Raw genomic sequence first — 27,369 nt, forward strand, 5'->3', positions numbered from 1 at the left:
ATACAGTAAACTTTTTTCAGTCAGATGTATTAACTTTGTAGCATTACTGTAAATGTTAAATGACTCCTCATGTAACATTAAGATTATAACCTTAAACACATTAAGAAACGAATGTGGTTAGGATTTTAGAGAAATAGAAATTTATCCACAAATGAAGTATCCTGCATATAATGTAATTGTAACTATGCAAAAGACTAGAATACTTTGCTTTTTTGCCATGATGCCGTGTAAATTTTCTTATACTGCTTCTACCCACACACACACACACAAAATGGTTTCCAGCCATTTTCCAGCTTCCTAGTGTGTCACATGACATTTGGCTTACATCCAGCATCTTCCTTTGATTTATTTTTATTTTCCCCCTTATTAAAAGGTCAATCTCGCTGATGTTTTCTAAGGTGTGCGAAGGAGGCAACCAAAATGTGACATTGTACATTTAGGAGAGCAACTTAGTAACAGTTACTGTGGACTTTGAAGAGGTTTGAGACCCTGGGGAACAGGCAAGCAGAAGCAAAATCGTATCTTGTGGTAAACAGGAAGAATCTTATAAAAGCAGCTATAAGGTTCTACAGTGTTTTCCCCTCCTGCCTGCTTGGAACACCCTAGTGTGTTCCTGTGGAGATGATCCAGAGTAGGATGGAGAGTGTAGGAGAAGGAAAGACCAGAGTACTAAGAGCAGAATTGCTGTAGTGAAGATGTCAGCGGGGGGGAATCTAGATCTCAGCGAGAGCCGGGAGCAGGAAGTAAAAGGATTATGGAGTGGTGTCATCTTTCTGGACACAGTGGGCATTTCCAACGGAGCAGAAAGAGAAAAGGGACAGGTATGAAGCTTGAAAGGAATAAGCACTGGGATTAAGGTGGCGATGATAGAAGGTGCAGGAAAAGATGGTTGGGATTAAGAAAGGACCAGGATTGGAGTTGATGTAGCTGAAGGCAAGGAGAAGAATGCAGTGGAATATGGGACATAAATCTGGGAAAGTGAAAGGAGGTGGGAGGTAATTGCATATTTGAGGGCAAATTGGACTAATGGGAGATAAAAATGGGCATGGTTGGTGGAGTGCAGATATGAAGGGATAGTAATCTATTGGGTGCTTCACTCTCATTTACTTCTATGGAAGTTGGGCATCTGAACTTTTAAATAAGTCTGTCAGTGTCACCAGCAGTCTCAGGCATCTGAAAATGCAGAGTCCAGATTTCTCAAGACAGTGTTTCATTACAGTTTGTTTTTCAACTGTAGCATCATTCCAGCACAACATTTGCACACTCTACAATCCAAAAAAAAAGTTTGAAATTTCACTCTCTGGGAACTGGCATAAGTTTGTAGGATCTTCATCTTGTCCTAGTAAAACTCTTAAAACAATCTCCTTTTGAGATGGGGATAATTAGTTCTGTTGTCTGTGATCCTTGTGATGAGATTGATAGCATAAAATCAGCAAGCTCCAGACTTTCATTATGACCCACCTTATAAAGTCTTCCGTTATCGTGATGTTGTTTATTGAAATAATCCCTAGAGGTTTCAGCTGAAGTCAGGATATTATTATGCCAGGTTTTGTACAAGTAAGTAATTGGAAACTCCTAGATTTTACAAGATTTGGGCAGATAAGGACATCTTCACCCCAAATTATTGTATACAATGTTTATGAATTTTCTGCTGAATCAAACCCTCAGTTTATCTTCCCACAAATTCACATTCATTGCCAAAGAAAGTCAATTTACAAATAACAGATGTGAAGCGGGGGACGCTTGTTTACTGCATTATTAGAACAAAGGCACCAGGATGACACTTAGGACCAAATAGTTTCCTCCTGCTGCAGTTATAATAATAAATTGTTAGTAAAGACTTATGTTGTCTTTCCTCTATTTGCACTTCATGAGAATCTGACCTGATTTTTGAGAACAGGAGGAACTAATGTTCTTCTAGTGCTTGTTCACACAGATTCCAGGCTTGATATGCATGCAATGTGTGATTGGACTCTGAATAGCAATATCTGTCATGGCCATGCCTAGTCCCCTCACTTCCTCTAGGATAATGTAACCAAATGTGCAAGGGGCAGGAGATTGCAATGACTAGTTGCTTCCTTCTTACTTTGTGTGGAGCAAGATGGAACACCAGCAGTGTCTGCATTTCTGTGACATAGTGATGTAGCTTTCCTGCTTATGGGACTCCAATCTTTTTTATTTCAGTATGTAGCTTTAGATTTCCTTATTGTGTAAAACACTCCCACATGCATTGCAGAAAAGAAGAGTGAATTTGCATGAGCTCTAGTCCTGACTACCCTTTCCTCTTCAGGGGGTACCTCTGTCATCATGGCAGACTCCATGTGTCTTGAATTCAAACACTGTCCATTATGTGGTTCTGCCATAGTGATCAACAAAGTTCATTCACAGTTTGATGTCCCTGGGAGAGACCATGTTCCAGATGACTATTCTGTGTGCCATTCATCCTCCAGAAGGGCCTCCAGGAAAAGGAAATCTGAAGCTGTTCTTGCTGATGATGTCTATACAGTCTGCAGCTTCCATCTCCAAGAAGTCCAGGGAAGATCAACCTACCTCAACACCAGTCAACTGTGGTTCCTCTAGCCCCAGGGTTAATTGCCATACATTTCACTTTTCTATTGCCTTGGTATCCTCAAATGTGAAGAAAGAAACACCATAGCCAAAGGTCTAGATGTTGGCCACTATCCTTAGGCATGTTCTTAGATTTTTGCCTCAGAGTTTCTTCTAGAGGATTTGACACTGAAAAGCAAGCCAGCACAGGTGGGTTCCTGCATTTGAAAAAGGCTTGAGTGTCTCTCAAAGAAATGTTCGGCATCTTCACCACGTTATCAAGGCTCCAAGTACTCCTTCCTTGGCAATATATGTCCTGACACTGGACATTCTTGCAAACTGACCATTTACGATACCACCCAGCCTTTCCATAGGGCAGTTACTGGGCTTTCCCTCTTGATTATTGAAAAGCTGTGATCTCAAGAAATCCACCAGTCTAAACTCCTGGATCCAATATGATGTGCACCTGACTCCAGGAAAGATCTGTACCTCCAGTGGAAGAAGTTTAATCTTTCTCTTTTATCCTCCTCACAGAATACCAAGGGTTCTCCTCCTAGTCCCTTTCTCCATATGGGGTAGTACAAGGGGAGTCCAGAAGGAAGTGGTTGGAGAACTTCCCAAAGGAGCACAAAAGGGGAACTTAGGTCTTTCAAGAAGTGACATCCTGAGATCCCTGCTGGTTTGTCAGCAGGAATGGAGTCTACATGGGAAAATAGTTAAAGAAGAAAGATGTGTTCCATACTTTACGGCAACTGTGGTTCTTTGAGTTGTATAATTCACACAGATTCCAGAGCTTCTCTCCATCTAAGACTCTGTTCTGGGGTTCTGTACTGGCAAAAGAGCTGAGTGGTGGTTGCAGCCACCCCATCCCTTATGCTGCACCTGGAGGGTCTGAGGGAAGCAGGCATGGTCACAATGAATACAGCTATTCAAAAAGAATTTGATCTTATGACTATGGGGGACATGCACATCAAAAACAGAGTCTGTGTGGGCAACATAGCTCTGAGAACAGAAGCTACTGTAAGGTAAGTAACTTGTTTCTGTCATTAATCTAAAAACTTTTAATCCTTTTTCTTCAGTTTTGGCATTTGCAGCATCTTCCAATTTTATTTCATTTGAAAATTTCTTTTAATATGCAGTTGACATTCCACTTCTACCAAATGAAGGTGTTAGCTGTAAGTGTACCCAGTATCAGTCTTGTTTCTTTCTGTATGATGCTCATTCCTGTACTACCACCCATCATTATTCTTTAGTTAGCATGAATTAGGAATTACTTTCCATGACACCAGAATTTCACCTACAGTGCATAGGTTTCATTAATTTATGCAGTGGGGTAAGATATATTTTGTTCTTCATTTCAGGGAACTGCAAGCACAGGAAGCCTTGCAGAATGGACAGCTTGGAGGTGGAGAAGGCATTCCTGACTTACAGCCGGGAATTCTAGCTAGTCAAGCAATGATTGAGAAGATTCTCAGCGAGGACCCAAGGTGGCAGGGTAATGTCTGTGTGTGCACACATGCTCATGTGGATTTGTCCTTTCAGCCCTGTTTCTGTAAATAAGACGCCTTTATTTTCTATTTAGGAAATTTAAGTGTGTGGTTAAAAGAATGGCTATATATAAATAGATACTTAATAAATATTCATTAGAGGAAAAAGTCAAACAGTTAAACCAAAAGTTTCTTTGTTTGATTAATAATGCTGCTGTTTGGTCAATTGATAAATATGTTTCTGATTTAGAGGTGGTGCAAAAACTCTTATGTCATGCAATATTGATGTGACCTAATTCTTGGGGTTTTAACTCTTTAATCAGCTGGTTAAGAACACTAGTCTCTTGCTTAGCTTGACTAACAAAACCAAACAAATAATGAAATGTGACCCGTTTCAGGCTTTCACTTAGGCTACTCAAGTTGGAGACTCCACTTATCTTCTGCTTTCTCCAGAATAGGGGAACTACTATGCATTTTAATTTGTTTTTCCTTTCTTCCCTCCCTTCCTTCCACACACATTCCTCTTCAGTATAAGGGCTATAAAAAGAAGCTGGAAAATGGACAATGAGCATCCAGGAAATAAAAGGCACTCCTTTGTCTATCAAGTTTTCTATAAGGGGACTATCGAGTAAGAATAAAAGAGATGATGGTAATTCTGTCTTGGGCACTGGTAAGACCACTGTTGAGAGACTGTATTTAGTTCTAATGAACTCACTTCAAAATGGAAGTAAAAATTCTGGAAAGTTTCAGGAAACGGTTACAAAAATGATTTTAAGTTTTGAAAATTTACCATAAGGAAAGAGACTAACATCACTTGGCATATCGAGTTTAACTAAGAGAAAGAGGAGGACATGATCAGGGTTTACCTAAATTTACTATAAAGCTAAGAGGGCTTTATAAGGCCAGAAGATGAAGTGCTACAATGGGAGATCATATTCAGGTGGTTATCCTTCGTCTCCCCAAAGTTCTCCTCAGTGACACTTCATTCCAGGATATAATCCTCCATTTTGTAGGACCCACATGCTTAATTTCTAGCACAGATAAACCTTGCTTTTGGCCATTTAAAAACATATTACTTGGTGAGCTGTACCGGACCCATGCATCTTACTAGGTGACATACATTGGTCTGAATAACAGATTTGTCATCATTACTTACCACTCTATTACTCTTTGTGTTTAGTAATCATTTACCAGTAATCAATTTAATATTTCTTTCTAATAATTTATAAAGATATTGAATAGCATTGGAGAAAGAACATATTTCTGCATATCTCCACTAGACAGCCCCCGTGACAGTTGTTTTTCCCCATATCCATTCAGAAATAAAATGATTTCAGCCACAAGTGTGGGTTAGAGTTAGGGGTGCACAGATAAGGATTTTCTTGGTCAGTACCAGTAGCCAATTATTTACCAGGCTTATCAGCCAATACTGATCTGAAAAACCGATTTACAGGAGTGCGGCTAGGCAGTGTGGAGAGCAGCTCCCTGCAGGTAACTCTGTGGAGGGGAGGGGGCATTGGGGCGGAGGAAGCAGGGGGGCAGACTGAGGCCCCCACAGTGAGGGAGGGAGTGGGGCTGGGGCTGGCGGTGCTGGCCAGCCAGGGCAGTGAATGGGCCCCTGGGGCTGGGATGGGGAACAGGATGGAGCCGCAGGTGGCTCATCCAGGCCATCAGCATCTTGGCACTTGAACTAAAGTTCATTCAACTTTTTTTAAGTGCCTCCACCACCATTTTTAAGCGTGGGGATGCTTTTAAGAGCAAAGCGGAGAGCCCTGAGGCTACAGCAGGCAGCTTGCCTCTTCCCTGCACACACATCTGGGGGAGGGGGTTTCCTGCCCCCCTCATACCTCCCATGGGGGGGGTGCATGCAGCTTCCTCCCCTCTGCATACCCCCTGGAAAAGCTGCCTGCAGCTCTGTCCTGCTCCCTGATCCCAGGGTCCCATTCACTGCCCTGGCTGGGCAGCACCCCCAACCCCTGCATGTGGGTGGGGGGCCCTCAAGCTTCCCCCCCCCCCAACATGCCCTTTTCCCCTCCTATTTTCCTTCCTCTTCACAGACTTACCTGCAAGGAGCTGCTTTCCATGCTGTCCAACTGTATTCCTGGCCATGTGCATGTTGTGGCTGCGTGCATGCACGCAGCATCCAGGGCCCCTGGACATATATTTATTGGTGACATTACTGCTACTCTGGCCAAAAAAGCTGATGGCCAATAATGATAACTTTCCTTTTATCAGTGCTGATCTGATATGGCTGATATATTGGTGCACCTCTCGTTAGAGTGCTGCCAGGCTGGTCAGCAGGGAATATATTGTGAAAATAGGGTAAAGTTATGCATTAATGGTCATCAGCAGTTTCAGCAAAAAAGTATGCTTCAATTCTCATGTGCACATTCAGTACATATGCATCTCTCACAACAGTGTTTCCTTGCAACTAGTTTTTGAGATCACTCTATTGAGTTTAATATGAGCTAACACATGAGTGTAATGCATTTAATATAAGCATAACACAGACTATTTTATATAGTAATATTTTTTCCATTATGGTATCATAACGCATACTTTGTGCACCCCCCTGCTACTTCCTCAGTTTAGCACTCCAGAGTTGGGGTGTGTGTATTAAACAGAGAAGCTGATTTTTCTGTGCAGGAATAGAAGTATAGGAATGGTGTAATGACTGTTGCTTGTCCCTTCTTTCCCCATCAACAGCATGAAAGAAGGGCTGGAGTTCAGTCTTTAGTGTGGCTGTGTGACAGAGTGGGAGGTCCCCAACCAGCCACAGTGCTGGTCTCCCACTGCCTCTGGGCATGCCACCTACTTCTCTCACCTGCCACACCTTGCTGTTAAGTAATTAGTTGATAATTTGGTGGGAGGCTGACATTCCAGGGCCCTGTTGTCTAAGGGCCAAAAGCACATGCTCCTACCACCCTTAATGTGTCCCATGCCTTGCAGATGTTTCTAATAGCTGTGCTCTGCTCTGGCCTGAGTATGGGCCTAACTCAGCACATTAGGCCTCTTGCATTCTGTCCTATTACAGGCCACAAGTCTACCGCCTTTCTCTCACTGAGGCCTCTCGCTCCAGCGGCTCGCATCCAGTCTCTTTCATACTGCCCTTCCTGGGCCTCGTTCATACCACCCCTCCTTTCCCTGGAGCCATACTCACCCTGCCCTATTCCAGAGGGGTCCCTGGGCTTGATTCCCATCACTCCTTGGCCAGCAAGCATGCAGCCTTTTGGGTATCCCCCACCTCCCTCATCTGAGTGAGCTCTGGGCAGTTTGCAGAGCATTGGTCTTACTCCTCTAGGCTCTTGCTGGGTCACTCGCCCAGCTGCTCTCAATCAGGGGGTCCTAACTCACCCCCTGTTCTCAAGGCTTCTCCTCTGCCACTCTCCAATCAGCCCTATCTGTAGCCTCCGTGTTCTCAGGGCCTCCCAACTACCGCTCTCTACTTGCCTCTCTCTCCAGGGCATCCCAACTGTTCCTCTTGTGCAGGGACTCCCACTCTGCACCTCTGCCTTCACTGAGGCACATATTTCACCCCCTACTCTGGCACCTGGGGTTGAACACCCCTGTAGGCTCAGGTGCCACTCGTTAGCGTACCTGGTCCACAACTCTCACTCTCTGGAGTCTTGCACCCCATATGGGCTCAGGTGGCTGCAGCTGTGCCTAGCCCCACTACCTAATCTTTGTGGTCTTGCACACCACAGGGTTCAGGGGCCACACCTGAGCATGCCTGGCCCTCTACTGCCTCTGGCATTAAATAACCCACCTGAAGGCAGGGGCTGGGGTTAAAAGTTCATTCTTTTTTTTTTTTTTTTTTTTTCCTTCTTCTTCCCAAAACAAGGCAGTTGTTTTATTTCGGCATGGGGTGTGCAGCACAGTTACCTTTCTCAAATTTTGTAATTTTATTTAAAAAATACTTGCGTTTGTAAGCCAAGATATATTTTTCTCCTAAAACTAGGTTGGTTGGCACTGATTATAGTAGTGCAGTTTAATTCTCCACTGACTATGTCCCAGTTTAAGTTCTGCAAGATTTTCCCTAGGATTTGTCAGGCAAACCTCCCTATAGATGGCAAATACTCTGATAATCTCCATTGTTCCAAGATTAACCACCCTCCTCCCCCCCACCCAAAAAAAACCAAAAAAACCCACCAAAACCCAAACAAACAACAACAAACAGTATAAATGGTTTGAAGTGCCCCCTGGACAACTTTTTAACATTTGGGGAACAAGTCCTATACATTTAAAAGTGGTTAACTGTTGGTTTTCAACATACTTTCTTAGTTTGTTGAAGAATAGAAAACATTGTGTTATCATTGAAAGATGTCAATATATCATCTTGTTTCTTTCCAAATATAACACAGAATTACTTATCAAATACTTCTTGATTTCTTCATCACCATTGCTAATTTTACAGTCCCTAATATCAGACTCCTGCTGATATTAGGATTCTTTTTTGTTCCTGTTGTTTAAATAATTTCATTTGTTTTTTGATCCCACATTTGTTCACTTGTACCTTTTAGTTTACACGATCAGTTCTCTGTACATCCTTTTTGCTGAGCTGCATACATTGCCATTGGATTTCCTTCTTTCCTATTTTGTTTCAGGCTTACTTTTTAATGTTTCTTTCATATCCTCTCTTGACCAAGAGGAATTCTAACCAAAAATACCTTATTTTATGCTTGCTCCAGAAACATCTGCATCAAATGCAGCATTTTAATTTTTTTTTATGTTTAAGATGTTTTGTCTGTCTCTATTATGCTAACAATTGTTTTCAGCTTTAGGTGGACTTAGTCCTTATCCAATATGACTGTTCTGTGTATCCATCAAAGCACATCCAATACAAAATTGATTCTTAGCTTTGATTGGTTTTGAACACATTCATAGAAAATCTTGTGGTGAAAAGGTGGTAAACAGTGTTTAATGCTATGCAGCATTTATTGCTGTGTGACTAAAAGATTCATTCTTTCTTTATAATATTAGGGCTTTTCAAACAAATCAGTCCAAGCTAATAGTGGAAAAAAATTCAGAGTAGCCGTACCTTTGACTCTCTAGTGCAGTGGGGGCCACCCCTTTTGGCAGACATGCCACAAATTAGCCTCTTACCATCCTTGCATGCCACTCTGATCCCTTTCCCTTACCTGATCTGCTTTTCTGCTTTCTCATCTCTGTCCCATACTCCCTGACCAAGCTGCTTTTCTCCTTTCTGCCTTATGCTCCTTACCTGATCTGGCATTCTGCTTGTTATTTCCGGCCCCATCTACCATGCAGAGGCTGCCGGTGCCATTTGGGGCACTTGTGCTGCAAGTTAGACACCCCTGCTATAGTGCTTGTGAAGAACATGCCCTAGCGTGATTTCAGAGCAATCAGGATGCTGTGTCTACATAGCTTACAGTTAATTTTAGAGCCATATCTGTGGATTCTGTGACTCTATTTATACTTTTAAAACTATCTTTTAATTTGTAAAAAATGTTTTAAATAGTGAAAATGTTGAAAACTGAGCAATTGCTTTCTATCCAAAATGCAGCACTTGCCTTTTTGTATTCAGTTCAGACAGCTTCTTTCTCCATGCTGCCTGTGCACATAGCTTTTAAATCCAGTAGAATGTTGAAAAAGTGTTAAGTGTGTTTGGGGGATGAACTGAGCAGCATGGAAACCGTCTGTCGTGTATATACAACAAAAGCCAGTGTATATGTATCCATGAAGTTCAGCCAGTTCTAAATGGATTTTCACCAGACCACTGAAGATCACATCTGTGTTCCAGGGGGTATGGCTGTAAGTCATGTAACAGGTTATTCTGTTTACACAGTTGATAAGTGCCACTGCAAGACTTATTCTATACTTTAGACGCTACCAGCAGCTATGTATGTACATAGCTAGTTCTGGCATGTTTGTTTTTACTTGTAAAAGTGGTTATTTGAGGTGTTTTGAAATCTGTAATTTTTTGATGTTACCATTGTATGAAGAGCAAAAGACATGTTGTATATCTGCACCTTTTTCTAAGACATTGGTCATAGTTGAAAGAAATTACAAGTATTATACAGGGGGCTACTCCATTCTTGCACTTGAAGGTGGCAACTATTTTTGCTCAAACAAAAAAACAATTTTATTTTAGGTTAGAAAAATAATTTTGGAAAATTGCAGCTGAAAACAGGAGTCCAAGAATATCATAAGAAAGTAAAAATAGTCTTTAGAATGGAAACATTCATGAATAACCTTAAGTTATAGGCATAACCTCTGTGTGGACTAGTACTGATGTAGTTCAGAATTTGTGGGTCAAAAGGATTTTTTTTTTGTTTTGTTTTAAGTATTTGGTTCTAAAAGGGGAGATGTCGCGTATGTTGTACTATGTAGGTATACTAAAAAGCATGCAGTGAAAAAGTGGGAGATGAAGAGTAGAATGGCTCAAGCCATAGGAGGTGAAAAGGAATGTTATGAGAAGCAAATTGAAATGTTGTCCTTGGTATTTGAGTTTTTTACCGTCGCTACAGTGAATAAATGGAATCAAAGCTGGATTTAAGGGGAGAGTGATACCAAAGTGGAGAGGGAAGAAAGTTATTTTGGCTGTTGTCTTCTCAGTGGAGTAAAGGCAGATAGGACTGGAATTAGGGAAAACGAGTGAGAAATTACTGAAGTTAGGTAGGACGTAGAAGAAAACAGAATTATTTGTCAGCTTCCTTGGTAAGTGAAAAGGAAAGAGGGAGGAGATGAAAATTGTCCCATAGTTGGATCTTGAGTGTAGCAGATGATGTGAAGAGTGTCAGCACCAACATGGAAAGACAAGTGATTGCTTCTTTTAAAAAAAAAAAAAAAGCACAGAACTCAATTTTTGCAATGGCAAGCTGTGTAGACAGTATTGGAAAGGAAACAAACTCTGCAAAGAAGTAGACTTGGGCAAGGGACAGACATTCAGAAAGCCCAAGCCTGAATGGATTCAGTCTTTACAGGTTACTCTAACCCAAAGAGATTAAACCAATTTGCAAGTGGACAGACATCCACTTTTCATTTCAGAAATGCAGGCACATGCTTCCTGTGGCTCAGGCCAGAAGCCTGGTCAGGGGCTAGCTGTCCCATCCCTTCCCTTCCACAGGGAAGCTGAGCTGAAGTGGGAGCTTGGCCAGGCCCCAGTAGGCCGGAGTGTGACTGAGGAGAAGTTTAAACACCACCCACCCCTTTGGCCTGCAGGGTTCAGAGGGTAGGGGAAGAGGGATAGTGTGGCCATTCAGGGGCATAGCCTGACCCCCACAGTGGGGGAGAAGATGCTGCCTGGGTTGGCCAACTCAGCTTGGGTGTGGAGAGCGGCTGTCACTGAACTGTAGCCGCTGAGGATGGTTCTGTCTCCATGGCCATGCCCAACCCGACTGGGCAGCTGCCTTGGGCCAGCGCAGGCTGTGGAGTTGGGGCCCTCCTCAGCGGCTGCAGCTCAGTGAAAGCCGCACAGAGCCCCCTTCCCTATCCCATGGTGGGGAGGGGGAAGAGTCCTCCTCCCCCCCAGCACTGCATAGAGCCCCCCTTTCTGCCCCATGGCAGGGGGGGAAGGGGAGCTGTCCTGCCGTGGTTGCAGTCCCCTGGTGGGAACGGGGTTGGAATTAACCCCCTCCCTGCCCCTTTAGCCTTAACAGGGCCATGCTGGGATGGCTGTGGTCCCTGCCGGTGGGACAGGGAAGGGAGTGGGGAATAAACCCTCTCTTGGGAACCCTGACAGAGGCTGCTCCCCCTCCCGGTCCGCTCACTGCTCCAGTGGCAGGGGCAGGAGGCATGGCCCTATTAAGGTGAAGGGAGCAGGGAGAGGGTTGATTCTTCCCTCTGTCCATTCTACTTCTGGGGACTACAGCTGGGGGGTAGCCTCCCCCTCACCTGTAGACAGGCAGCCCACAGCTATGGTGAGGGAGGGAGGAGGAGGAGGAGGGAAGAATTAACCCCTTCCTCACCCACTTTGCCTTAGCGGGACCATGCTGGGATGTGTCTGGCCACTCCTCTGTGCCTACTGGGGCTAGAGGGCAGAGGGGCAGGGCCAGCCCTGCTCTCTGGACCAGAGAGCCCAGCCCAGGGCTGCAAATCATGCTGGGATGCTGTAGGACTCTGGTTTAACTTAAACAAGGAAGGAGTTTGGGACAGAAGTTGGACAAACCGGTTTGACCCAAATCAGTTAAGTCTGATACTACATTCAACCTGATTTACCTTAAATCAGTTTTGGCCATTTTGAAACTGGTTTATTTGCACTGAACTTTTGTTCTGGTATAGGTTTAAACCAGCTTCTGATCACTTATACCGGTTTACGTGTAACTTTTGTCCCTAGCCCTGGAGGTGAGTTGCACCTTATCACTGTTAAAGGATATTTAGAAAGATGTTGCCGAAGAGGAAGGATTAAGAATGCTTAGAGATGCTAAGGAGATGAAGACGATGAAGAAAGAGGTAGATACAAGGTAAAGACAAAGTCAGGGGAATTAAGGGAGAGCACAGAATCAAAGAAAGAAATAGTTCAGGGGAGAGTAAAATATGGCTCGAGGGCTGGATCTGGCCCGCCAGGCCATTCTACCCATACCACAGGGCCCCTAAAATATTTAGAAAATCAATATGTATGCTCCTAGCTGCCTGTCAAAGATGACAGGAGCCAGGGGCAGTAGGACCCAGAGGAAGCTGGTGGCAGGACCCAGCAGTAAGGCCTGCCCCGCCACCCCAACCAGAAACCCCTGCATAGCGGCCCTCCGCCCAAAATAATTGCCGTCCCCTGGAATAGTTGGTCATATTAAAGCAAGGGCAGGCAATTATTTCGGGTGGAGGGTCGCTTAACAAGGTTTGATGGGTTGTTGAGGGAGGGCCATATGGGTAGCCCCCTCCCCTTGCCCCATGGTCGCCGTCTTGAGACTGGAAGTCTCACCCCTAACCCCTGACTTTTTGCCACCAGAAGTCCCTCCCCTTGCCCTATGGAAATACTCCTTTTTGGGGTGGGGGAGTTGTTACCTTGGAGGCAGCAAAAACCAATCATACACTAAAAGTTAAACACCTACTATGACATACTGGAATTTTATTACAACAAATATTGTTGTTATGATTTGTGTTTTGTGTACTGTATGTAGAAGTGATTGCATAATAACTCAAAAATAAGTTCTTAGTCTCTTATAGTGTGTGTATGGTGGGGTGTGGGAGGGTGTAGGGGGAGTTTGTGAGGGGGTGTGGCTGTGTAGGTGGAATGGGGTATGTTGGGGGATTGCCTTTGTGGGGTGTGGCTGTGTGGCTCTAGAACACATTCCTCTTGCAGTCAATGCAGGCAACATCAGAGGGGGGCAGTGGGGTGCATTTGTGGAGTGTGAGGGAGCAATGGGGGGGACCCCTGCACACACTCCCCATGGTGCAGAAGTAAGTGGGGGTACTGATGCCTGGCTCTGGCTATCGCCACACATTGCAGTGAGGCGCACAGCCCTCTCTAGGCAGTTTGTATCGCTGGTGCTCCCCTCGCTTGTGCGGCAGGGGAGGGAAGCTCCAGGTGCTAGAGGGAAGTCTTGGGCACAGGAGGGAAGCCTCCCGCGCTGGAGCTGACTGCCTTCCCTGCCCCAGCCAGCTCCAGCACCTGGGGCTTCCCTCCTGTGCTGCTTGAGTTCGGGGATCACCAGCAATACAGATGGCCTGGCAGGGACTGTGCTCCTCACCCCAACGTGCAGCGCTGCCCAGAGCTGACCATAAGCGCCCCCTTCTCTGCTGCTGCTGCCTCTGCTGCCTGCCAGAACTGTGTGCCATTGGGGGGGTCCCACACCCCTCTACCCTCTCTCTCACCCACACACTGCCCAGCTGAGCTCTGAGCTGCTGCTGCCCCTTGGGTGCAGGCTCCACACTGGTGCCAGCCCTAGCCGCCATGCTTTCTGCTCCCACCCACCCGCAGCACCCCCACTTCCCTACCTGCTGCTGGGGCAGGGAGCAGGTCACACGGAAGCCTGAAACAGCAGTCCCACCTAGTCTTGTGGGGCTCACCCTTCTGTCCATGAGGGTGGGAGTGAGGCATTATATAGGGTATGTTGGGAGTGGGTATAGGTGCCTCGCTCCCACCCTTGTGAGTGGAAGGGCTGGGTGGGGCACAGTTTGTTGGTGGGCACCATCGGCCAGATGAAAGTGCCTGGTGGGCTGGATGAAGCCTGTGGGCTGTATTTTGCCCACCCCTGTATTAAAGAAAGAAAGCAATCAAAGATGACGAAGATGGAGCAGGGCCAGTGAACTTTATTCTCCAATAAAATCTTAGGGAGAGCAGTTTTAGTGGAGTAAGAAATACCAAAGCCACATTAAAGAGGAGTTGTGAGAGGATGCATAACCTCATAATGCATATTTCAGTAAAAACAATGACATGTTTCCAGAAAATAATCTTAGAAAAAATGTTAAATATTTATACTTAGGATTTCTGGATATTTCTTGGCCTATTGGAGTTCTGCTACTGCTTTGTGTGCATATTTTGACAACGTTCTTATTTAATATAAAAATGATAAAGCTTTAATCCAGCTGGGAGCGAAAAGACAAGCTTCTGGGTTTTAAGTGTACTTCATCCTGTCTGGAAAGAAACAGTCACAGTCCGTGGTAAATACGAGTTAGAACCATTGTGTTAATTTAACCTATTTATGTTAACGAATTTGACCACTTGGACAGAAATGGGAACCTATCACCTGCAGAGCAAAAAAGAAGCTAGCAAAGCGGGGATGAGAGGCAAGTTGTAACGCACCATAACACCAATGTTTCTGTTAAGTCCATGGGTTTTTGTGTTAATTCCCTTTGAAGGCAAGGACTGTGAGATCAGAGATGATGTGATTATTTTGATATAAATGTTTTTTCCATTGGTAATAGAGTTTTTTCTCCTTTACTGTTTTTGTGGATTGTGCCTGGTAATGTATATTTCCATGTAATACCTGTGAGGACATAAAGAATATTGGATGAGACAGTTCAGTTGTTGTGAAATGCCTGTGTAGAATCTGAATTGTCATGGTATTGCTGTGTTGTGATGCTGGGCCTGGGAGCAAGAAGCTGTTCAGATCACTAGCATCAGAAGTGTCAGATTCCTCTAGGCCGCAGAACCAGTCTGTAGGCTAAATGTGGTCTCCCTGGAGCCAGTACATAAGTTGGTCCAGCAGGGTGCACCATGCATTGCACACTGCCAGTGCAGCCCTGTATGCTGCGGTGTTGGCCCCACACTGGGGCTCACTGCACACGGTGCATGGAGCTGCATGTGGCACCACACAGCTCAGGGTCTGGTCTAGCCCCAGCCATCTGTGTGCACCAGTGCTAATGCACAGGGTTGGTCCGGTGGGACGCTCGATTCAGCATGTGCCCCTTGATGGCTCGGTGCCGAGCAAATCCTGGAGTGGGGTCGGTGTGTGCTGCAGGTGCCACTCAGGACCAGCACAGGGCATGCAATGTGTGTGGTGCCCTGCCAGACCAGCCTGTGCACTAGTTCCAGCATAGCCTAATCCATGCTAGCTCCAGAGCCAGTGTGAAAGGTTAGTCTAGCACAAGTGCCTCATGTAGCACATGGCCTGGACTGATGTCCTGTGCGGTGTGCAGCACTCATGGTGCCACTTCCAGTGCTGCCTGTGGTGCACAGGGTTGGTTTTGGCCCAGTTGTAGGGCTCTAGAGGAGAGCTCTGGCCCATGGGGCATGTGTTTGACAACCCCGTTCTAACTTTTAGATTGTGACTGCTTTTTTCCCAGACCTGATGAGTAGCCCTGAAGTTGAAAATGTGCTGTCTCTTTCCCAGCTGTACAGTGTGGTCCAATAAAAGATACTACCTCACCTCGCAAATCTCATCTTCTCTCATATCCCTCTTATGGCTGCAACAATATTGCTAAAAATTTCTATCATGCCTCATTGCTGCAACAAAATCAGCATCTTGACCCAATTGTTTATGAATGGCAATGCATGCAAGTATGATTTTAATACAGAAAATATATTTTATACCTAAAATCACTAGAGTTCCTATACATGCAAATTCAATGTTCACTCGTTTTAACTTTGTTTGTGTTTACAGATACTAATTTTGTTTTAGCTGGCTACAAGACAGAACAATGCACCAAACCTCCCAGACTCTGTCGCCAAGGTTATGCGTGTCCACATTTTCACAACAGCCGAGACCGAAGACGAAATCCCAGAAAATTCAAATACAGGTGCAAAAATAAATACTAAGAATAGAGAAGTTTCCTAGCTATGAGTGTCTGTCCCTCAGGGGATCTGTAGAACAGTTACTGGGGAACATATTTCTTAGGATTCCTCTAGTAGTGCAAATGAATTGCAGAAAATCAGATATTTGTAGTAGCCCTATGCAACCTTAAAGGCCTTTTGTTCACAATGATTAAATTGCCATGAATGGGAAAAATAATTAAAAACATCCAACATGCCTGTCTTCCCTGAGAATAAGTAAAGTTGCTTCTGCATCTCTTAGCTACACTTCAAAATCTTGGTTACTCTTCCTTTTACTCACTGTTAACAGAGAGGCCGGTGATAATTTTTAGCTGTATCCTAGACAGTTACTCCTGCTACTGACTTGCCTTCCTCAGCCCAGACCAGCAGAGATTCCCTATGCCTGAAGAAGGGTCCCTGGCCCTGAAAGCTTGCTGAGAACTTTTTTGCCAGCTATTCAGTTGGTCTAATAAAAGAGATCACATCCACTCAAAGAACCTTGCCTTCCTCAGCTCATACTTTCAAAAATACCCTTATTAAATTTTACTTTTAATATGAATTAGTGGCCTCATAATGTAGTTTTTCTTAGTTTCTGTTCCCTCAGTACAGCAGGACAGAATCAGTGGTACTAGCCTAGCCATCTCTTGACTGTGAATAGCCATAGAAGAGAACAGAATATTGCAATGAACTGATCATCATTATATCACAATACTGCATTTGTCTAAAAGGCTCCCAAAAATTGGGTCTGCAACTGTAGGCTTCACTTTGCTTGAGGCTTCATGGAATTGTATTTGAGTCTGCTTCTGAGGAGTGGGTACAGGTGCATTTTTTGAATTTTGCTTTTTTTCTAGGTCTACTCCTTGCCCCAGTGTAAAACATGCAGACGAGTGGGGTGAACCTTCTAAGTGTGAAAGTGGGGATAGCTGTCAATATTGCCATTCCCGGACAGAGCAACAGTTCCATCCTGAAGTAAGAACTGTAGTTGTTGGGGTTTTTTTTACTATGTAAAAAATGAATGGGTGTTATCTTAATAATGAAAAAAGACAAGTCTGGTTTATCAGATGCAAAATCAAAATAGTTGTTTCATCTGCCGCAGCAATCTTTAGGCATTAACAATTTTAAATTGATTTTTTTTTTTTTTTTTTTTTTTTTAATAACTAGCATTAGCGGCTTTGTAATGATCCAGTCAGTTGTGTGTCCCCCTTACTGTACTTTTTCTAAACTAAATACCCTCAGTTTACTAATGAGAGTGTTGTGAGAGGCAGTGTTGGAAACCTTACTGCTATGTAAGGCTTTCAGCACTGTACTCCCAAATATTTTGAGTAGTCATTAATAGGGATCCAGGTCTTCTGTTTGCCACAAAAATGTGGTAAAATGCAGATTTTCTCCTTTAAAGGAGAAAAAATGTGGGAAACAGCAGGTTTCCCCTTGCAGGGGAAGTGGCAGAATTCCAGCCTGCAAGGGACTGGGAGAAGCAGGAGGAAGGCATTGGGTGCCATGTGCATGTGCCAGGCAGCGTGGAGATCAGCTACTTGCAAGTAAGTTGGTGGGGAGGAATTGAGGCCCCTGTAGTGAAGGAGGGAGTTGGGCAGGGCTGAGGTTGGGGCTGCTGTTCAGGTAGGGCAGTACATGAGGCTTGGGGCCTGGGGCTGGAATGTGTAGCCGCAGGGCCGGGGCAGGGGGTGGGACAGAGCCGTGGGCTTTTTTGTCCATGGGGGGCGTGGGAGCAGGGGCTGGCTTTTCTGCCACTGCCTGCACTCCCAGGAGGAGGCATGTGCCCCTCAGACTTTTGCACTGGGCAGGGCGGATGTGGGCTAGTGGCTATGGCTTGGGTCTCCCTGCCCTGATGCATTCCCACCGGGGGGTACCTGTAGCCCAGTGGTCAAGACCCAGTGTGGCAGGGTGGCAAAACTTGGTGCCACCATCAGGAGCCCTATACCACCATGGAGAGGTGCCCACTGCCTGCCCAGCAGCAGTGAGGGTGGTGGCATGGTTTTGTGCCCCCTGCTGCTGCCAGGTAGGAACAGGGTGCCTTGCCATGGTGCTGCAGGGCTCCCAGCAGTGGCACTGAGCTTCCCTGCCCAGCCTTGCTCTACCCTGCTGGGCTGGGTCCTGCCTGCTGAGCTGTGGAGGCAGGGAGGGCAGCAGGGCAGGGAGCGCTGAGCTCATAGCTGCCAGCCTGCATCTGGCCCTGCCCCATGGACTCCGCTCCAGCCATGCTGCCTGTCGGGAAGGGAGAGCTGGGGTCTACTGTACTCTGCTGCCACAGCAGCTGCTGCCTCCTTTGGGCAGCAGCTGGGACTCAGATACTGCTGGCAGGGGCTGGGAGCTGCAGACTTGGGTCCCTGGCCCCAAAGGTCTGGCAGCTGGGGGCCCCCTCTGGCAGGGCTAGGAGGCCGAGGGGGCTGTGGGGTAGGAGTGTGGGGCACTGGCAGGGCCGGGGGGCTGTGGCTTGGGAGTGAGGGCAATGGCATGGGCCGGGACCCGGCCTATCAGGACTGCTCAGTGCCACAAAGCAGCTGGGCGGACAGCTGTAGCCAGATTTGTGTCCAAGTGACCAAAGTGGGCAAAGGGGAGGTCTGATTTTCCTTGATTAAAAAAACAACCAAAATCAAATGCCAGAATGTATACACATTTAGAATTTATTTTATTATAGTGATTGAAGCACTGGTAGGCTTCCAAATTGCTTTAAAATTGTAAATATATTTACAAAACTTTGTGTTCAACTGATTGTGTGTGTGTGTGTATGAGTGACATTTCATTATAATCATGGAAAATACAAAAAGGGTTGTTATAAAGAGGATGGTGATTTTTGTGTCCACGGGAGAAGGCAATTGAATATGAAGTAGCAGACTTGAATTTCAAGACAGAGATTTAGTTTACGTATTAGGAAGAACATTCTAAATATGAGGATGGCTGAGCACTGGAACAGATTATTTAGGTCAAAATAAAAAGCCCACCTCTGTGGTAAGAATCTGTGCCATTATCAGAGATACTGTTCTCTTGCTGTCCGCTGAAGTTTTTGGTTAGTGGAAAGGCACGACGTGCTCTGTTTGGCACAGTGCATACTTATGTGCCCTCAGCAGGCCCCTCTCTTTGAGACTAGTGCTGTAGATATGAAGTACATTTTAGCCAGTAGCTGTAACTGCTGCTTACTCTGTGGCTCACAGAAAGGAAAAGGTAAATGTTGAAGAAGCAGAACTGACAAATCCCTGTGGTTGGAAGTTTTCAAGTGTAGTTAGACAAACATTTGCACAGGACTGGAAGGGGCCTCCATGACCACTGAATCCAATCCCTTGCAGTTGCAGGCTCTTGTTAAGTGAAGGAATCCCTGCAAATCTTCACCTGATTCTCTTGCCTACAACTTACAATGAACAAATTCAGAAACACCCTATAAAATGCCATAGGGTAAAGTAGAGGCAACAAGGGCACTGCAACAACAGAGAGAATGTTTTAATGAATGCTCAGAAGATTTTAGGAAAAGGACCATACCCACATTACAAAGGAAGGATTTCTCTTCCCCTCCCCTCTGAGGGGAAGTCTGACTTAGAAGAAAAAATGCTTCTTGATCCTAAATCTGTGATAAATGACATTCTGGGTAGAAGAGGCAAAACTTCTAGCCAGAATCCTCTAGATTTTTGTAGAACTAACAGGGCCATCAGCACACCTAGTGAAACAGTCTCCATAACCTTTAGTGTGACCTTAAGAATTAGAGAATGTCCCTAGGCCTCAAAAGCAGCCTCAAACAAGCAAGCAAAAAAAACCCCAGTTCCCAGAATCAGCAATTTTCATGAGGTGTGCCAGAACTCCCTATCCTGTTTTATACCGTTCCTTCTATAGATGTACCCAGTTCATTCTCAAAGCGATGTAGGTTCTTTGCCCCTATCACTTTGCTTCAAAGAACCTTCCAAAACTTCACTCTTCTGATGTGTCTTGGATGGTTTCAGAAGAAGTAATCTTGCCTTGACTAGAGTGTTGGTTCTTGAGGTCCTTTCCAGCCCTATTTATCTATGAATCCAAGTTATGAGCTTTTCAGCTTATATAAAAAGTTCTTATAACTGAATCCTAAATGTATGATCTTATTCTCTGTACTATTCAGAATCCCATTTCTATCACTTTAATTCTCAAGGTCATCCTGTTCTTCCTGTGTGTGGTTTTTTGTTTTTTTTTTCCCCCCCCAATCCTTTTCTTTATACATGGAGATATATGCTGTATTGGCTATTTAAACATAGGTCAAAATTAGAAATATATAGGGGAAGTGGCTTGTCTTTATTTCATAATTCAGTTACAATATTTCCAAATAATCCCTATCTGTTGTGTGGTACCAGCCATGGTTCCAACTAAAATTAGCTGAAAGATCATAAAAGAAGCTGGGTCAAGCCCATAGTAATTATGTAAGGATGCTGTTGTAGATATTTGTTTATTATTAGAGGAAACAAAAGTACCCTGTTAAGCAACAGTAACAGTCTTGTAGTTTATCGTCCTGCAACACTTGTCTGATCTTTAGATCCGTGTATATAAACAGTAACCAATCATGATTAACTGTACAGGAATTTGCAAATTCAAGAAGACACAGGATCTTGGCTATAAATCAAATGACCATCATTCATGCATAGATATCTTAAACACTTGGTTCTAAAACAAGGACTATGCAAAATAGTATTTGATCTTTGTATACGTATTTTTATTTGCAAATTTGACCTATGCCGAAGTTTCCCTTTGAGCATTTTATAATGTCTGTATATTTGCAGTAACTGCAACCAGGTTGTACTTGGAGGCAAGAATCTTTTCTTATTTATGTTTGGAACACTTCACTAACATAGATGCTGGAAGCCACTATACCAGTGGTTCTTGACCATTTTAGATGCAGAGAACCCCTCAGAAAGTGCTAGCTCTTAGCTTTCATGCATTTCTTGACTGCAGAAAAACAATAGAGGAATTCTGCTGTTGCAAAGAGCTCAGCCCATGAGAGGTCAGAATATTTTTGATACTTTGGATTCCTGTTTGAAATCTCTGGGTTTATCTTGTGAATTGGCATTTGCACACCTAATATTGGCAGCACCCTGGAAAGGATTTCATGGCATCTCGGGTGCCATGGCACCTGCTTGAGAATCACTGAACTACAACAAAGAATGAGGGTTCATAAAGGGCAGGGGGAGGGCAAGGGGGGTTCTGAATCTGCTTCTTTGAAGTTCTAGCCCAGGGATGTTACACATTGGGCTCACGGGCTGGATCCAGCCTGTAGAGTTTTGTGTTATCCAATCCACAGGACTCCTGGAGGAGTGGGGATCACCACCAAATTCCAGGGCAAATCACCTCACTGGGTGCTTTTTGATGGTGGTGGGATGAGTGACACCTGAATTAACCCTCACAGTTCCCTGATACCTGTTGTTTTGCTGACACCACTGCTTGTCTTGCTGCTGGAGGTGGGTCTGGATCTGGTCTAGTTTGACACCCCCCATCCAAGCCTAATGTCCTAACCACTGGCCTGTCCTCATCATTATTGAAAGTCAGTGGTGCTTAGTCTTTATATATACTACTGCATTTAAACAAGAGGCTTTGATACCGAGTGACTTGAGTGTGCTTTTGGAAATTTTGTTCGTTGTCTTTGATTTGCTTTTCACTGCCTAAATGCATACAATATTTGCAATGGTACTTTTCTATAATGTCAATTCACACAGTTATGGTACTGACGAGTTGCATCATTCTTCCCCAGGTTGTATTTGTTTAAAAAGAACCTGGCTAATATTATGTGATTTGAAAGCAAACTGACAATACTGTAATGTTCTAAGATGAATTAGTAATGCTAAATGGGATTAAATTTTAGAGGTTCATATTAGAAGATTTTTTTTAATTATCCAGCTCTTTTCCTGTTATCATGCAAGTATTTCACTTTTCTCATTTTTAGATTTACAAATCAACAAAATGCAATGACATGCGCCAAACAGGTTACTGTCCACGGGGTCCATTTTGTGCATTTGCACATGTTGAAAGTGAGTATGAGAACAATTATTCAATATCAATATTAATCAAGCTACTACCATCATTTATAACTGGAGGTTTCAAAGGCATTTTTTAACAATTTTATGCATTTTAGAAACATGCTTGATCTGATGTTCTGTGATCTCATATCTGTTTTTCATCACTGAACATTACAATGGGGGTGTATTGCTTTTTGCATCAAATTTGCACCAGCAGAAATGGAAGATGCATTTGCTTTTTAGAGCTGTAGCCTGTCCTTATTGTTTCAGGCCCCATCCTGCAAATTCGGGCATACGTACTTCACTGCAAACGTCTTAGGAAACCCCTTGACTTTGCTTACGCTGTTGCTCAGAGTTAAGCAATTTTGCAAACATTTGCAGGAACAGGGACTTCAGATAGTCTTCAAAGAGATGCCAAACCACAGGATGCATCCCTACTCTTTTTTTCCTGTCTCCATCACACCGAGGTTCTTGTATCAGGAAAGAGATGCATTCTTTCAAACAGACCTCCTGCTGCTTTGAACATTTGTCCTCACAGATTCCATTCTGGGTGCCCATGATTAGATTCTTTTTTAATTTTATTATCTGTTGTGGTCATGCATATGCCCTGCTAGTTTCTTCTGACAGCCTATGGTGCAGGAGAAAATGCCAGCAGTATTCATGCTTCTCTTCCAATCTGTGACTCCTGTCTTGTGAGCTTTAGCTTTTAATATACACATTTTTATTACTGACAACTTTTTATATGGCGGCCAAAAGAATAAGTCAAATACTTAATTAGGACCTGATCTTGACCACTGTCCTTCCACCTATATAGAGGGGTCCCTCCTCCACAGTCAAGGCGGGATCCAAATGTCCAGGCTTCAGTCACTGTTCATCCTGTGACTCTGCTGTACAGATCCGTGACGGAATTTGTCAGTCTTTGACCTGTCTGGGAAAGTATGTTCTAGACCACTGTGCAGTATAACAGCAGTTCTTCAAAAAAAAACTTTTAAGAACAGGGAAGCTTACTGGAGGTTATGTTTACTCTAGAAGTCCATGCAGTCTGCGTCTCTGAGATGCTCAGGAAAGATCAGCGTATCTTGGTGCCAACCAGTTACAGTTCCACTTTGTCGCTGTTGGCCTTTCACTTCTGTGGCTTTGGTGCTGTTAAAGAGGAAGGAAGTAGCACATAGCTGAAAAAACTGAGAAGTGGATCATCATCCCTAGTTCTTACTGAGACACTCAGATCTTCTTCCCAAAGCCATTGTTCTTCATAAGCAAAAGATTTTGATTTCTTTTCCTTTTGGCAAGATGTGATCTTTTTGACATCCTTGGAACTGGACTTCCCTTAGTGCCTTTTCAGCCTGTTAGGTCGTCTTCCCTGAGAGAGCCTGACAGTGAAATAGCAGGCTGTCATTAACCATTTCTTCATTTCCTGGGAACTACATTATATCTGGCACCTTGACTTTGGGGACTATTTCCACTACCAAGAACTTTGGTGACTGGCCTTGTGGGTAGTAGCAAATGCTCCTTCTCGAGCTCCAGACAGTCCTGGTACTGGGCACTTTGGCACCAGAGTTGTTTGTAGTACTGACTGATCGTTTGATTGACCCACTGAAGGAGTCTCCACTTAGGGAGTACTTTGGGATTGTAATCTTCAGACAGCTACTGGACTCAACGAGATGTGCATCGCTCAGCACTCCAGAAAAATGTGAGGTCAATTGAAGAAGTTTATTTTTTCTCCTCCATGAAGGATATTAAGCATTCAGTTCTCTTCCCCAATCTCCTTGTGTTTGGTGTAGTGATGGGCCAGCAGGGAATGTTTGGAGGACAACCCAGAAAAGTGAAAAAGAGACACTGAGCTCTCTTTAAGAAGTAACCATTCTAGTAGCCTCCAATGAAACCTTCCCTTATTCCTCTAGGAGATGAGCCTTTCTGCCAAGGAGTCCGTGTTAGTTTACCCAAGTAAGATTTCCCTCTCCAAAGATGAGAGTGCATCCTGCTCAAGCTCAGTCTTAGGAGTGTGGGAAGTATTTCCAAGGAAAAGACAAGGTATTAGTTGATTCTGTGCAGCAATTTAAGTAATGTGTTCAGAGAGAGGCCTAAACTGGAATGCTCTTCTGAAGTTTTGATACGCTCAGATTTGGAGATTTGTTTCCGTTTACTGTCTTCCCAACAGATATAGATTTTATCTGTTGATCGGGCAGTCAGTCACCACTACCATCTTTTCAGGAGGATTTCAAAACCTTTCATGATCTCCTCAAGAGAATTAGATCATGCAGCCAGACATAATTCAAGAGAGAGAAAAATAAGTTGCTAGGTGTGTTTCATTCACTTATACCAGATTTGCAATAAGGCCTAATTAGTAAGCATTGTAATTCTCTCTGGTACAGGTGAATGAAAGACACCTAGCTTATAGTTCAATAAGGCCACGAGAACTCCAAACAGCGAAGCCCCTGCAAAAGAGGAGCGAGCCAAAGCATCTATTGATCTGAGATGTTCCAGATAACTCAGCTGTTGTACCCTGCTCTCCACATGCGTTTTCTTTTATGGGATAAGCCAGTTACCATCAGTAACAGGCTACCTGCACAGAAGCAGGAGGAACTAAAGGCCTTCACAATGGAGGGCCATATGGCCAGCCTTCTAAACTAACTACTCTCAGCATCTCAGACACAATAGCAAAAAACGTGGCAGCTCGTAAAATGCTTGTCCTAGTTTCAGTGGTGTGGCATTTCCTACCAGGTTCATAAAACTAGGAATAACCTTTGCTTTGAGTGGGGGGTGGCAGGAGTGCAGCTGCTTCTCCTCCTACCTCTTAAATGACAGGAGAGATGATAATATCTTCAGAGCTACAAAGGTAAACCTCACTGTCTCAGGAGCAGTATTCATCTGAACTTCCCCATAAGAAGCAGAGGCTTCATAGCTATTGTCTACATGCATCTTCATTGTCTGTCTTGCAGCCCGGACCTTTCTTGAAAAGGCAGTTCTTATGTACATTATACTACACTCTTTGCTTCAGGTTATCAGATATGACACTACCATTAGAGGATCTGCCTTACAGTCTTACCTGAAGACTGACTTTTTCCCATCTGCTGCTGAGGGGTCTGCTTACTAGTTTCTAAGAGTGGAGTCTGTGTAGACAAATAATTGAAGGAGAAAAAACTTAGCCTTACAGTAACTGTGGTTCTTTGAAATGTGTTGTCCATTCTGATTCCATAACCTACTTTCCATGCCTACTAATCAGAATCTTTGCTTACAGGATTTGATTTTGATAAAGGAAGTGAGTGGTGGTTGTGGCTGTCTGGGTCATATTATGTTCTTGTCCCTGGCAGCTTGTAGAGTGTGTGGACCAGAGCTGTGAACACAGCAGATGCTACTATTTAAAAAAAAAAGTGTGAACTTACTTGCACAGAAAACATGCGCACAAGAGTAGAATCATCTGAACAATGTATCTAAAAGTACAAGAATTACTGTAGCTAAGTAAGAGTCCTTTTCAGTATTCATTTATTGTCTGGGAAGAGCTATGGTACTTCAATAGTCATCAACTTTCCAGTAAAACTGGAGACCCTGTATTTCACCTAATAAGTAAACTACTAAATGTTGTCTCATGTCATCAAAAAATCTGAACTTGATTTATTTAACTCTCAAGGCTAAGTTCGATTGATGAGAACAACATGCATATTGGGAAGGGGAAGCAGGAAGAGTACAACACAGTGCAGCAGAGACAGAAATTTGGCCTTTATATTGTTTTTAGTAAGAGAAGTACCAGCAGATGGTCAGATTCTCTTCTCCTGCACACACTTTTCAGCTGTGTTGAATGAATGATTTGTGTGTGGAGTATGAGAGCTGATTGTAGAAACACTAGGTGCAGGTGAAGGGCAGAGAAGGATAATGGTAGCATAGCGAGGGGTGCTCATAATTAAATCAGGACTTTCTTCTGGTAATGTACAAGGGGAGTACAAGTTGTATGTGAAGCATGGAGCTAAATTGAGATATGCTGGGAGAAGAGGAGTACAGTTTGAAATTACATTAGGTAGGAACAGGAAACTTGGATGGCCTGTTCTTTCTGTCACCATTCTCTTATACAGCTCTCATCAGTGTGGTATCAGTGTCTCTCCTGATGGCAGCTTGTCCATATGTATTTATATAGGACGGCACGCAAACTGAGAAGAAAGAAGGAGGGTGGTGTCTGTAGTCGGGGAGCTTACGTCATGAACAAGATAAAGAATAGGCTTATCTCAGCTTTTCCTTTGTGCCCTGGCCCCTATATGCCAGTCCCCCTGCCCTTAATGAGGCCCTTATTCCCCAGAACAGGTTGTCCCTCACAGCTCAATTTGTGCACACGTGCCTGAACCTTATCTGTCATTTTGCATTAAATGATTTGGACAGGCACAGTCTCTTATACTGATTTCTTTCTTAGTATATGGTGGGGAGCATTCCTTCATCTTCTGGGGTTTTTTGTTTGTTTGTTTTTGGTGTTCTTCATAAGCAAAAGATTTTGATTTCTTTTCCTTTTGGCAAGATGTGATCTTTTTGGCATCCTTGGAACTGGACTTCCCTTAGTGCCTTTTCAGCCTGTTAGGTCTTCTTCCCTGAGAGAGCCTAGAACCTGGCATAGTTTCCTGAAGAGTCTTATTTGATGACTGGGGAAGGGAGTACCCATTTCCAAAGGATAAAGATGGTAAGGAGCAGTCAGTTGCTTCTAAAATTATTGGCTAGGGAATTAGTTAGTCAGCTGTTTCTGAAAGCAGAAGAAGGGGTAAATACATGTGCCCACCTGAATTAATGTTGTTGTTTGTTTTTTAAATGCCAAACATAAAGAGCACCGTAACAGTGTGCCATCCTCAGGGGCATTTGAACATGCCTGGAGGCATGCCAGAGTACGTTTATATTTGAATTTTCTTTTGGGAGCAGACTTCCCTTCATTCGTCTGTCACGTCTTGATGTTTCTTTGGATTCTTCAAGAGGAGGCTGCCCCAGGGCTTCCCAGAGTTGGTCTATGCTTACACACACTGGAGGTGATAAGCTTCGGCCGTAACGGCTGTTTGCATGACTCCATACCACCCCTTTATTGTGCCCCATGCCTCACAGGTGATATATGCATTTTGTGTTCCCTCTGGGGTCTAGGCCAGTGCAGCTACTGTCCCTTTTTATGAAGCTAAGCTGTCTAGCTTAGACCCGTTATGTTGGGCCTGGCTTTGAGGCTGTAGCTCCAATCAATCTT

At 44.1% G+C, this 27,369-nt stretch overlaps 1 protein-coding gene across 3 annotated transcripts in view; it reads left to right on the top strand.

Moving 5' to 3' along the window:
- The window catches only part of UNKL (unk like zinc finger), an 85,962-nt gene that overhangs the window by 15,109 nt on the left and 43,484 nt on the right, over positions 1-27,369 (top strand). For all 3 annotated transcript variants that reach the window (XM_090023306.1, XM_090023309.1, XM_090023308.1), the window contains 4 exons: positions 3,909-4,042; positions 16,037-16,172; positions 17,037-17,154; positions 22,094-22,178. In XM_090023306.1, coding sequence (XP_089879432.1) covers positions 3,909-4,042; positions 16,037-16,172; positions 17,037-17,154; positions 22,094-22,178 — 473 coding nt within the window. The remainder of the gene's footprint in view (positions 1-3,908; positions 4,043-16,036; positions 16,173-17,036; positions 17,155-22,093; positions 22,179-27,369) is intronic.

Source organism: Crocodylus siamensis, chromosome 12 (assembly GCF_052110815.1).
Source record: "Crocodylus siamensis isolate JL-2025a chromosome 12, ASM5211081v1, whole genome shotgun sequence".
Taxonomy (NCBI): domain Eukaryota; kingdom Metazoa; phylum Chordata; order Crocodylia; family Crocodylidae; genus Crocodylus; species Crocodylus siamensis.